This window comes from Scyliorhinus canicula, chromosome 6 (genome assembly GCF_902713615.1).
Source record: "Scyliorhinus canicula chromosome 6, sScyCan1.1, whole genome shotgun sequence".
NCBI classification, from domain to species: domain Eukaryota; kingdom Metazoa; phylum Chordata; class Chondrichthyes; order Carcharhiniformes; family Scyliorhinidae; genus Scyliorhinus; species Scyliorhinus canicula.
In genome coordinates, this window is record NC_052151.1 from 219,903,393 (window position 1) to 219,917,650 (window position 14,258).

At 46.4% G+C, this 14,258-nt stretch overlaps 1 protein-coding gene across 1 annotated transcript; it reads right to left on the bottom strand.

The window, feature by feature from the left end:
* Positions 1–268: 268 nt before the first annotated feature.
* LOC119966877 (stonustoxin subunit beta-like) lies at positions 269–8,384 on the bottom strand. Its single transcript, XM_038798837.1, has 2 exons — positions 8,252–8,384; positions 269–2,180 (listed from the first exon to the last, which is right to left on the bottom strand). Exons 1-2 carry the CDS (start codon positions 8,349–8,351, stop codon positions 397–399), a joined length of 1,884 nt encoding a protein of 627 aa, XP_038654765.1. The 5' UTR covers positions 8,352–8,384; the 3' UTR covers positions 269–396.
* Positions 8,385–14,258: the final 5,874 nt, after the last annotated feature.

Below are 14,258 nucleotides of genomic sequence, written 5' to 3' on the forward strand. Positions count from 1 at the left end.
TGAAAATAACCCTTGTCCTGCCCACTCTCCTCCGGCACCCCTTCCACTGTCCCCCCTGTCTCACATTCGACTCATCCACTATCTCCCTGGATGGTGCTGCATCTTCTCCTGAGGTTCCCTCTCACTCTCTTTACCATGCTTGTCTTGCTCCCTCCCCTCCCCTCCCATCGCCTACGCCACCAACTGCACTAGGATCCCAATATCATTTTAATAAGCTCAATTTGCAGGTCAGCTGATTTCAGCAGAGACTAAAAAAAAAAGTGCCTTTGCACCTTTAGCTGTTTCTTTGTATTTTGAAAAAGAATCCAATACATTAGAGCAGCAGAAGAAGCTAAAGATTAATATTGTACATTGCACATGAGACTGTGGTGACACTGAAATCTGCCAAAGGAATGATCAATCTCGGTTTACTGGCCTGTATGTATTCGATGTTATGATAGGATTGAAGTTGACCTTAGCAATGGGATCACTGAGCAAACCCACCCACGGCTTGTAGACAGCGGCAAATCTGAAGTGGTATTCTGTGTGTAGATTTAAGCCAGACACTCTGAACTCCTCAGCATCTTTCTGTGTATTATCCCAGGTCCAATCATCGTCCACAATCCGCTTGTGCCCGACCTTGAACATCAGCACTGGTCCAATGTTAACTTCAGGGGCCTTGAGCTGCAGAGTTAAACCTGAATCAGTTATTTCTCTGACCTGCGGAATGTCAGGTTTCTGCTGGGCGAATTTCTTATTCAGCAGAATTCCCTCTTCATACATGAAAACCGATGCTCCAGAACAACTCTTGTCATGGATTGAAGCGATCACAATCCTGCTGCTCCCCTGATCTATGGTTTTCCCACAGGATTTGTTGAACTCAATAAACTGTCGGAACAGCCGTGCCTCCTTCCTCATTCGTTCTGACACCGGTGCCTCATCAAACCAACTCTCACTCGGCCGACTTGGGTCACCTTCTGATGGGTGGCTTCGTTCTGACACATTCCTTGGGGTCTTGAGGTAGTTGGAGAGTCCCTGTAGGGCTGTATCGTTATCCTGCAGTGAGGTGAAGGTGAAGCAGACAACATGCTCAATCATTGGGTCCGCCAAGATTCTGTCCAACTGGCTCTTGCTCAGAATATCCACTCCGCCCAGCATGGCCAGGTACACATCCACTGTGTTCACTTCCTTCTCAGTCTTCTCCAGCCAAGTGTCCAGGGAGGTGAGGCTGAATGGAGAGCGTTCTTTCCCTTCCAATATCTCTACCAGGCTGCCTTCCCCTTGTCCTGTCCCACGGATGGATGGCAGCACCTTTGCCAGCTCTTGTTTAAGGACCATCTTGTATTCCAGGCACAATCTCCTGAAGGTTTCGATCTTTGTCTTTAACTCGGGGAAAGCTCTGGCAGATGGGTGTTTGACCAGATCATTGCATCTCATCTCAATGTCATTGAATTGCTCCAAGACCAGCTCGCACTGATTGGCTAGACCGACACTGATCTCCCGAACAATCTGGGCAGCTTTATTGTCCAGCATGGTCAGAGGGTACAGCCAGACTCTCATTGGCACTGCCTTCTCTCCCTGGCCACCCAGTAACTTGGGCAGCGTTGAGTAAACTTGAACAGCTTCCTCGTAGCTCACTGGGTTCCTGTCGAGTAAGAAATCTCCATGAAAGTTACAGCTAAAGGTATCAACAACTTGTTTCTCTGTGTCAGTCAGCTTCAAGGAGCCTTTTCCCTCAATCTGGAAAGTGGGAATCTTTTTGACCATCACCTCCAGGCTTCCCTCGATATCCTGAACGTTCTCATTGGATGAATATTCCCGGTCAAACACAAAGAAGGCCTCAGCACCGTACAGCACGGCCGTGACAACATGAGTTGCTGAGCCCTGGTTGAAGACGGAATGGTAGTTGATGTGCTGGGGTCCCAGTTGACTCATGGTCAGCTCCTCGAACCGGGTAGTTGCTTGGTAGTTGAGAGAGACCCGGGCTTGCTGATTTGAGTTCTTGCTGTCGTTGAGGTATTGGGCTGAGCCGCTCACCTCCACCATTCCACTCAGAAAGCTGGCCTTCAGAGGGGCTTCCACACCCAAGGAGAAAGCTTTGTCTTGAATGGATTCCGAGGAAAGAACGTGAAAGGCAGAGCTGGGTTTTGGCTGCACGTCGATGTTCTTAAGCAGCTCTGCCAAGTCCCACAAACAGACACCTGTAACAGGAGTATTGAAGGGCAATATTGAGGGAGTGCCGCACTGTCAGAGGGTCAGTACTGAGGGAGTGCTGCACTGTCAGAGGGTCAGTACTGAGGGAGTGCTGCACTGTCAGAGGGTCAGGACTGAGGGAGTGCTGCACTGTCAGAGGGTCAGTACTGAGGGAGTGCTGCACTGTCAGAGGGTCAGTACTGAGGGAGTGCTGCACTGTCAGAGGGTCAGTACTGAGGGAGTGCTGCACTGTCAGTGGGTCAGTACTGAGGGAGTGCTGCACTGTCAGAGAGTCAGTACTGTGGGAATTCTGCACTGTCAGAGGGTCAGTACTGAGGGAATGCTGCGCTGTCAGAGGGTCAGTACTGAGGGAGTGCTGCACTGTCAGAGGGTCAGTACTGAGGGAGTGCCGCACTGTCAGAGGGTCAGTACTGAGGGAGTGCTGCACTGTCAGATGGTCAGTACTGAGGGAGTGTTGCACTGTCAGAGGGTCAGTATTGAGGGAGTGCTGCACTGCCAGAGGGTCAGTACAGAGGGAGTGCTGCACTATGAGAGGGACAGTATTGAGGGAGTGCTGCACTGTCAGAGGGTCAGTACTGAGGGAGTGCCGCACTGAGGGTCAGTACTGAGGGAGTGCCGCACTGTCAGAGGGTCAGTACTGAGGGAGTACTGCACTGTCAGAGGGTCAGTACTGAGGGAGTGCTGCACTGTCAGAGGGTTAGTACTGAGGGAGCGCTGCACTGTCAGAGGGTCAGTACAGAGGGAGCGCTGCACTGTCACAGGGTCAGTACTGTGGGAGTGCCGCACTGTCAGAGGGTCAGTACTGAGGGAGTCCTGCATTGTCAGAGGGTTAGTACTGAGGGAGTGCAGCACTGTCAGAGGGTCAGTACTGAGGGAGTGCTGCACTGTCAGAGGGTCAGTAATGAGGGAATGCTGCACTGTCAGAAGGTCAGTACTGAGGGAGTGCTGCACTGTCAGAGGGTCAGCACTGAGGTAGTGTTGCACTGTCAGAGAGTCAGTACAGAGGAACTGCTGCACTGTCAGATGGTCAGTACTGAGAGAGTGCTGCACTGTCAGGTCAGTACAGACAGCTGTATTGTCAGAGGTTCAGTACAGTGTCACAATATAAAAACAAGAAGATGATGCTGCACTGTCAGAGGGTCAGTACTGAGGGAGCGGCACTGTCAGAGGGTCAGTACTGAGGGAGCTGCACTGTCAGAGGGTCAGTACTGAGGGAATGCTGCACTGTCAGAGGGTCAGTACTGAGGGAGTACTCACTGTCAGAGGGTCAGTACTGAGGGAGTGCCGCACTGTCAGAGGGTCAGTACTGAGGGAGTGCTGCACTGTCAGAGGTTCAGTACTGAGGGAGTGCTGCACTGTCAGAGGGTCAGTACTGAGGGAGTGCTGCACTGTCAGAGGGTCAGTACTGAGGGAATGCTGCACTGTCAGAGGGTCAGTACTGAGGGAGTACTGCACTGTCAGAGGGTCAGTACTGAGGGAGTGCTGCACTGTCAGAGGGTCAGTACTGAGGGAGTGCTGCACTGTCAGCGGCTCAGTACTGAGGGAGTACTGCACTGTCAGAGGGTCAGTACTGAGGGAGTGCTGCACTGTCAGAGGGTCAGTACTGAAGGAGTGCTGCACTGTCAGAGGGTCAGTACTGAGGGACTGCCGCACTGTCAGAGGGTCAGTACTGAGGGAGTGCTGCACTGTCAGAGGGTAGTGTCAGAGGGTCAGTACTGAGGGAGTGCGGCACTGTCAGAGGGTCAGTACTGAGGGAGTGCTGCACTGTTAGAGGGTCAGTACTGAGGGACTGCCGCACTGTCAGAGGGTCAGTACTGAGGGAGTGCTGCACTGTCAGAGGGTAGTGTCAGAGGGTCAGTACTGAGGGAGTGCTGCACTGTCAGAGGGTCAGTACTGAGGGAGTGCTGCACTGTCAGAGGGTCAGTACTGAGGGAGTGCTGTATTGTCAGAGGGTCAGTACTGTGGGAGTGCTGCACTGTCAGAGGGTCGGTACTGAGGGAGTGCAGCATGGTCAGAGGGTCAGTTCTGAGGGTTATTGCTGTTTACATTCAGGGTGATATTGGATTTATATTCTGGGTGATATTGGGATCTATATTCTGGGTGATATTGGGATCTATATTCTGGGTGATATTGGGATCTATATTCTGGGTGATATTGGGATCTATATTCTGGGTGATATTGGGATCTATATTCTGGGTAATATTGGGACCTATATTCTGGGTGATATTGGGATCAATATTCTGGGTGATATTGGGATCTATATTCTGGGTGATATTGGGATCTATATTCTGGTTGATATTGGGATCTATATTCTGGCTGATATTGGGATCTATATTCTGGCTGATATTGGGATCTATATTCTGGCTGATATTGGTATCTATATTCTGGGTGATATTGGGATCTATATTCTGGGTGATATTGGGATCTATATTCTGGGTGATATTGGGATCTATATTCTGGCTGATATTGGGATCTATATTCTGGGTGATATTGGGATCTATATTCTGGGTGATATTGGGATCTATATTCTGGGTGATATTGGGATCTATATTCTGGGTGATATTGGATTTATATTCTGGGTGATATTGGGATCTATATTCTGGCTGATATTGGGATCTATATTCTGGGTGATATTGGATTTATATTCTGGGTGATATTGGGATCTATATTCTGGGTGATATTGGGATCTATATTCTGGCTGATATTGGTATCTATATTCTGGGTGATATTGGGATCTATATTCTGGGTGATATTGGGATCTATATTCTGGGTGATATTGGGATCTATATTCTGGGTGATATTGGGATCTATATTCTGGGTGATATTGGGATCTATATTCTGGGTGATATTGGATTTATATTCTGGGTGATATTGGGATCTATATTATGGCTGATATTGGGATCTATATTCTGGGTGATATTGGATTTATATTCTGGGTGATATTGGGATCTATATTCTGGGTGATATTGGGATCTATATTCTGGCTGATATTGGTATCTATATTCTGGGTGATATTGGGATCTATATTCTGGGTGATATTGGGATCTATATTCTGGGTGATATTGGGATCAATATTCTGGGTGATATTGGGATCTATATTCTGGGTGATATTGGGATCGATATTCTGGGTGATATTGGGATCTATATTCTGGGTGATATTGGGATCTATATTCTGGGTGATATTGGGATCTATATTCTGGTTGATATTGGGATCAATATTCTGGGTGATATTGGGATCTATATTCTGGGTGATATTGGGATCTATATTCTGGGTGATATTGGGATCTATATTCTGGGTGACATTGGGATCAATATTCTGGGTGATATTGGGATCTATGTTCTGGGTGATATTGGGATCTATATTCTGGGTGATATTGGGATCTATATTCTGGGTGATATTGGGATCTATATTCTGGGTGATATTGGGATCTATATTCTGGGTGATATTGGGATCTATATTCTGGGTGATATTGGGATCTATATTCTGGGTGATATTGGGATCTATATGCTGGGTGATATTGGGGTCTATATTCTGGGTGATATTGGGATCTATATTCTGGGTGATATTGGGATCTATATTCTGGGTATATTGGGATCTATATTCTGGGTGATATTGGGATCTATATTCTGGGTATATTGGGATCTATATTCTGGGTGATATTGGTATCTATATTCTGGGTATATTGGGATCTATATTCTGGGTGATATTGGGGTCTATATTCTGGGTGATATTGGGATCTATATTCTGGGTGATATTGGGACCTATATTCTGGGTGATATTGGGATCTATATTCTGGGTGATATTGGGATCTATATTCTGGGTGATATTGGGATCTATATTCTGGGTGATATTGGGATCTATATTCTGGGTGATATTGGGATCTATATTCTGGGTGATATTGGGATCTATATGCTGGGTGATATTGGGGTCTATATTCTGGGTGATATTGGGATCTATATTCTGGGTGATATTGGGATCTATATTCTGGGTATATTGGGATCTATATTCTGGGTGATATTGGGATCTATATTCTGGGTATATTGGGATCTATATTCTGGGTGATATTGGTATCTATATTCTGGGTATATTGGGATCTATATTCTGGGTGATATTGGGGTCTATATTCTGGGTGATATTGGGATCTATATTCTGGGTGATATTGGGACCTATATTCTGGGTGATATTGGGATCTATATTCTGGGTGATATTGGGATCTATATTCTGGGTGATATTGGGATCTATATTCTGGGTGATATTGGGATCTATATTCTGGGTGATATTGGTATCTATATTCTGGGTATATTGGGATCTATATTCTGGGTGATATTGGGGTCTATATTCTGGGTGACATTGGGATCAATATTCTGGGTGATATTGGGATCTATGTTCTGGGTGATATTGGGATCAATATTCTGGGTGATATTGGGATCTATATTCTGGGTGATATTGGGATCTATATTCTGGGTATATTGGGATCTATATTCTGGGTGATATTGGGATCTATATTCTGGGTATATTGGGATCTATATTCTGGGTGATATTGGGATCTATGTTCTGGGTGATATTGGGATCTATATTCTGGGTGATATTGGGATCTTTTTTCTGGGTGATATTGGGATCTATATTCTGGGTGATATTGGGATCTATATTCTGGGTGATATTGGGATCTATATTCTGGGTGATATTGGGATCTATATTCTGGGTGATATTGGGATCTATATTCTGGGTGATATTGGGATCTATATTCTGGGTGATATTGGGATCAATATTCTGGGTGATATTGGGATCAATATTCTGGGTGATATTGGGATCTATATTCTGGGTGATATTGGGATCTATATTCTGGGTGATATTGGGATCTATATTCTGGGTGATATTGGGATCTATATTCTGGCTGATATTGGGATCTATATTCTGGCTGATATTGGGATCTATATTAGGGGTTGTTTAGCTCACTGGGCTAAATCGCTGGCATTGTAAAGCAGACCAAGGAGTTCCAGCTGCACGGTTCGATTCCCAGAACAGCCTCGCCGGAATGGGGCGACTCGGGGCTTTTCACAGTAACTTCAGTTGAACCGACTCGTAACAATAAGCGATATCGTTTCTTTCAAAGGCAGCACGGTAGCATTGTGGATAGCACAATTGCTTCACAGCTCCAGGGTCCCAGGTTCGATTCCGGCTTGGGTCACTGTCTGTGCGGAGTCTGCACATCCTCCCCGTGTGTGCGTGGGTTTCCTCCGTGTGCTCCGGTTTCCTCCCACAGTCCAAAGATGTGCAGGTTAGGTGGATTGGCCATGATAAATTGCCCTTAGTGTCCAAAATTGCCCTTAGTGGTGGGTGGGGTTACAGGGTTATGGGGATAGGGTGGAGGTGTTGACCTTGGGTAGGGTGCTCTTTCCAAGAGCCGGTGCAGACTCGATGGGCTGAATGGCCTCCTTCTGCACTGTAAATTCTATGATAATCTCTGATATTCAGGGTGATATTGGGATCTATATTCTGGGTGATATTGGGATCTATATTCTGGGTGATATTGGGATCTATATTCTGGGTGATATTGGGATCTATATTCTGGGTGATATTGGGATCTATATTCTGGGTGATATTGGGATCTATATTCTGGGTGATATTGGGATCTATATTCTGGGTGATATTGGGATCTATATTCTGGGTGATATTGAGATCTATATTCGGGGTGATATTGGGATCGATATTCTGGGTGAAATTGGGGTTTATATTCTGGGTGATATTGGGATCTATATTCTGGGTGATATTGGGATCTATATTCTGGGTGATATTGGGATCTATATTCTGGGTGATATTGGGATCTATATTCTGGGTGATATTGGGATCTATATTCTGGGTGATATTGGGATCTATATTCTGGGTGATATTGAGATCTATATTCCAGTGACTTTTCAGTTTGACATTCCGTGTGATTTTGTGAGTTTGATAATATTGAGATTTTAATGATCTAACTTTTGTCTGTGGATGCTGGTTGGATTATTTACTTTCAAACTGAAATATTGGGATTTTCTGCCTGTTAGGATCTGGCATTACCTGGGATGATTGTGTCATTGCGTCGATCATACAACATCCCGATCCGAAAGGGCCTTCCAAGCGTTGGCATTTGGAATATACCCTTGCTTCCTTCAGCCATTGTAACAGGTTAGTTCTGTCCGCAACAGGTGTGGTGCCTGAATGAAGAAGGGCACTCGGTCAATCAGACCCAACTATTATTGACTGAAAAAACATTCACTGGGCTGCGTGTCAAAAATAAGCAATCATGAACGTTGGTCCCTGTGTGGTTCACCAACTCAAAGTGCCAAACCTTTGGTTATATTACCAGACCTCAAGCCCAAGATATACAGTGTAAACTACTTAGAAAGTAAAACCTGACTCAATGCAATACCTGGTGTGTAAACATCGAAGACAAACAAGAACAAACTTAAAGCAGCTACCACGAGTAACTACACTGGTTAAACAGAACATTGAGAGATGATCATACATTGAAATAGAAGTCTGTTTTACGACTGTCTTTATTCATGAGTCAGCTCCTGTACACTCACACAATCTTAGAAACTGAAAGCAATATCCAATTTGGTTTTCTTCTTCAAAGGAACATGCAACCAGTGTCTTTCTCACGGTGGTTTTAACCTTTTGCTGTGGCCATTTTAAAAACTTTTTTCTACTTCACCCTTTCTTTACAATTCATAAATATGAATTCAAATTGGGAACGATCGGCCTCTCAGTTTGGCTGAATAATTTCTCTCAAAGTTCCCAGCATGGTGGCACAGTGGTTAGCACTGCTGCCTCACAGCACCAGGAACTCGGTTCAATTCCGGCCTGGGTCACTGTCGGTGCGAAGTTTGCACTTTCTCCCCGTGTCTGCGTGGGTTTCCTCCGGGTGCTCCGGTTTCCAACCACAGTCACAAAGGTGCGCAGGTTAGGTGGATTGGCCAGGCTAAATTGCCCCTCAGTGTCCAGAGATGTGCGGGGATAGGATGGGGAGGAGCCGAGGTGGGGTGCTGCTTCAGAGGGTCAGTTCAGACTGGATGGGCCAAACTGCCTCCTTCTGCACTGCAGGGATTCTATGATCTACCGAATATTGTCTTGATGTGGCATTTTGAATCATGTTTTTCTATTTAGGCTCAGCTTTCTGAGTCGCAGAACCTCATACTAAACTCTGTAACACAAATTATAATTATCTCGATGCGCCATCACATCGATCAAGTTAGTGCCGTTAGGATTTGGCAATTTACCTTCATCGTACCGGTTTTAATGATCTATACCTTCCTCCGAGTTAAAGTGCAAATAATCCAGTTCACCTGCACCTTCTGCTAAAATCTTTTGTCAGTCATACTTTCCCAATCCATAGTCGTCACAAATTTTTCAGAGTCAAGGACTCATCAAACTCGAAACAAGGAAATGTTTGATTTTGTTAACCGAGCCTGGGATACTATATTATTCTTGTTGGAGTAACATACAGAGATTACCTCAGAGGAGCAACTTTTGGTGAAAGAGGTTCTTGGCTGGACTGAACTCTGTTCTGAGATAATGATGTCTTCACAGAGCCAGGCAGCAAATGCAATGACTTGATCAATGTTGGCGCTTCTCCCACTGCAACTGCATCAGTTTGTTTGGTGTCTGTGTCGATAAACCCTCTTTGTCAAACATCAAACGGAGATGTTGCAATACCTTTCCTCCAGTCCATGCTTTACACACATTCTCATCTGATGCTTGTCGGTTCAAAGCTCGTACTTCCTATTGTATTTTCTGAAGATCACTCTGCAAAACCTTTGACCCCTCTGTGGGGGCTCTTCAAATTGGGTTCAGTAATAATTCACTGAATTTGATCAGGGTCTGGATGATCTCAGATTTACGGCGGGTGAAATGTTAAGAGACCGGCCGGGGTACATTGAAATAGCCGAATCTTCTGGTGATAAAGGCAGGAATGGGGAATTCAGTAGATGAACAAAGACAAAGCTGAAGTTGGGCAGTGTTACGGACGTGAAAAGTGGCAATCTTTGTGAAGAGTGTGAGAAAGCGGTTTGAAGATCATTTAGGTTAATTTCGACATTCTGAACTAACCCGGTCTACCCAAATAGGTGCCAGAAGGTGGCGACTAGGGGCTTTTCACAGCAACTTCATTGTTGTGTTAATGTAAGCCTGCTTGTGACAATAAAGATTACTTTACTACTTTATTTAAAAATGATTACGAACAGACTGACTTAATCTAAGACTGTCACCGGGGAGATGGGCGGAAGTAGTTAAGGAACAGAATAAGGAGCGGAAATTGAAAACAATGGCTTCAGTCTTTCCAAGATTGAATTAAGTAAGTTTCTGCTCTTTAAGAACTGGATGTCGGGTAAGCAGTCTGATAATTTAGGAACAGTGGGGCAGTTGAGAGGCGGCGGTGGGGTTGAACTAGGAGTTGCCAGCGTACACGTGTAAACTAACACTGAGTCTTCAGATGTTGTCACTGGGAGGGAGCTACCCTGGGAGTCCTCAATATTGACTCTGGACAGCAGAAAGTCTCGCGTCACCAGACAAAACATGAGGGAAAAGAAGCCTCTGGCTAATTTCAATGCACCTTTCGCCCACAGCTGTTGAATCAATACTCCTCCATGATGAACACCACTTGGAGGAATACTGAGGGTGGCAAGGGCAGAGAACGTACCCAGGATTGTGGCTTAGTAGTACCACCACAGACCACACTGTCCTTGTGGAGATAAAGTCCATTATACAATCCATAACGTGTGGCGGGAGCAGCTGCGTATTTGCGAGCTCCGGCTCTGCTCGCCTTTCAATACGTCTTTTCACCTTTGTGCGCATCTCCTTTTTGTCTTTGCTTGATGTACATAGTTAGTACTATCTCCTGAGATTTGTTGGCTGATATTTCTGCACGACAGAGCAGAGACAGAATGCTTAAATCCTCTCTTTTTTGTGACGCCTGGAAGGAGTTTGGGGTGGGTTCCCCACCTTTAGCAGCCCAGTTGCTTTTGAGTGAGCCCCCACCCTGACAGCACGGCGTACTTTCACAGATGGTGGCTGCCAACAAAGATCCTGTCCTGTCTGAAAGTCTCGACTCTGTGCTGCAGGTCCGCTTCTAAGAGTTGCGGGGTGTTTGTATGGACGTAAAGGACTCACATGAGGAGATTCTTGGAATAGAGCTCATCGTCTCTTGTGGTAGCCTGGCTCAGTCCGATCAGGTCCCTGCTGCGTAGCCTGTCGTCCATCCCTGTCGGAGTTGGGAATGGGAGAAAGGGAAAGGGAGAAGCCACTGAACCTGTCTCTTGAGGTGAAGTGGTGGAGACCTTCTCAGCTGAGTTCGAGTTTTTGTTGCCATGTGTAGGATTCCCCGTTCTAGTTTGTTGCAGTCCCACTCCAAGTGAGAAGGTGTTCCAGACAAAACTCCATTCACCTTCAATGAGAACCCCAGCCACAAGAGAGGACAGAGGTTTTCGCCGCATGGTTGGGGAACCTTGATCTGGAGGTATTGAATTAAATGGAGACCATCCCGCCCTGTCTTTGCGGCCTGGCGTTTCTTTTGGCCTTACTACCACTGGTCCTGTTCCAGATGTTGGTTGTGATGTTGACCAAAGCAGTTAACCCGCTTGGGTTTTGATGAGATGGCATGGTGGAAGTAATAACTTCTCTTGCCTCAATCATTGAAATGCTTGACATATCGTTCCTTGTGCTCATTGATCTTGATCCTGCCTTACCCTTGATCTTTGCTTTCTTCTTGCACCGGTGAAGAAGTCTTTACCCTGAGGAGCGACTTGCCAGCATCTCAATTATTGTCCTAGACTTTGCTGTCTGCTCACCTTGTTGTTGTCCGTTTGATGTGGTCAATCTTTTCTTCTTATAGGGAAGTTTACAATGTGGGTGTGATGGCCTTTATGCTGATTTCATACGTTTTGTTTCCATTTCTTTTCATTTTGATTCTGATCACCCGAAGGTTTCATCCTTTTTGGGCCCAGGCAGACCGCGTTATGTGATAAGGACTGGATTTTATCTGACTCTTCCTTTGGGCCAAGACGGGTTTCCCTCTTTGGTTCTTTTTGATCCAAGTGATCAGTTCTTTCTGTTCCTTCCTTCCCAGAGACCCCAGAGGTGGAGCTTCCATTGTGTTCCTCGCTTTAGACTTGGTCCCCCCCCCCCCCCCCCCTCCCGAGCTACCTGTGCGGATATTGAGGTGGTGGGTCTCGGTGTCATGGTGGTTATGAGCAGGCCGTTTTGGTTGGTTTGTTTTATCACAGTGTCAGTCCCTTTTTCCTGTGTAACACTGGTGGTTGGGGTGAGATCCCTGGTGCTGGGGGTGGGGGGGGGGGGGGGGGGGGGGGAGGGGGGGAGATGGGCTGGCTCTCTCACACAAGGTGTCCTACCTTTTTTTTGGGGGGGGGGTGCCTTGACGGTCCCGTCCTCTGTGGGGTCGAATAATAACCTCCTTGTCCTTGAGCCCCATGGTTACCCTGTTTACTCCCTGTGGAGATGTGTTATTGCCTCATGGTTTGCTGACCTGATCCCCTTGTGGACTTGGGACCCGATGCACGAGTTCTGGTAACTAAGGTCTTTATTTATCACTTGATCCTCTGCTTGCAATGACTCCTGTTATGTGCTGGACCCGCTTTGCATTTTTTCCCCCTCGTTATTCTTGTTTTTCTGAGATTTTTTCAAAAAAATGAAAATTTCAATAAAAATATATTTAAAAAACATCTGGGGGCACTGGATACTGCAATGGCTGTGAAGACTTGTGCTCCAGAACATGCCGCACCCCTAGCCAAGCTGTTCCAGTACAGCTACAACACTGGCATCTACCCAGCAATGTGGATCATTGCCCAGGTATGTCCTGTACACAACTGGACAAATCTAAGCCAGCCAATTACTGCCTCGACACCAGCCTGCGGTCAATCAACAGCCAAGTGGTGCAATGGGTAAGGAACACTGCTACCAAGTGGCACTTACTCAGCAATAACTGATGCTCAGTTTGGGTTCCACCAGGGGGTCACTCAGCTCCTGACCTCATTTCAGCCTTGGTTCAAACACGGACAAAAGCACTGAACTCCAGTGATGAGGTGAGAATGAAAAAAATGAAAATGGCTTATTGTCACGAGCAGGCTTCAATGAAGTTACTGTGAAAGGCCCCTAGTCGCCACATTCCGGTGCCTGTCCGGGAAGGCTGGTACGGGAACAGAGTCCCACCCTGGTGAAACTACAAGACACAACTCTGTTCTGTAGAAGTGCCATTGGTCTCAAAAATGTTAACTCTGTTCCTCTCTTCACAGATGCTGAGAAAACTTACGTCTGGTTGAAGAGGAGCAAGCAATTTGCCTTCAGCTGCTGTCTGCTCTTCTGATTCAAGTCAGATGCTGCTGGACCTGCTGAATTAATCCAGAGTTTTCATAGATATCATCATCGAATTTACAGTGCAGAAGGAGGCCATTCGGCCCAGGGAGTCTGCACCGGACCTTGGAAAGAGCACCCCATTTAAGCCCACACCTCCACCCTATCCCCATAACCCAGTAACCCCACCCAACACTAAGGGCAATTTATCACGGCCAACCCACCTACCTGCACATCTTTGGGCTGTGGGAGGAAAATGGAGCCTCCGGAGTAAATCCACGCGGACACGGGGAGAACGTGCAGACTCCGCACAGACAGTGACCCAAGCCGGGAATTGAACCTGGGACCCCGGAGCTGTGAAATAACAGTGCTAACCGCTGTGCTGCCGTGCCAACCTGTTTTTATTTCAGATTCCCAGCATCTGCAGCATTTTACTGTTGTGCAAGTTTGGCATCTTGTTGCCTGCAATGCAAGGACACAGGCTTCCGGGAATCACGTGTACTCCCAGCACCTTTGTGTTTTTCCTGAGATTGGGGACCCCATCCATTCCCAGATTTCACCCCTGGCTGTTGGCCCTCCTTCCACCTTTCAACTATCCTCCTCAGGTTAGTGAGGTGAAAAAGGGTTTGATTTGGGGTAAGGACTGGTGGACAAGCTTACAATCATCAGCCATCTTGGATGCTCGTCCAGCTTTGGAAAGCATTTGGCGTGTCTTCAGATT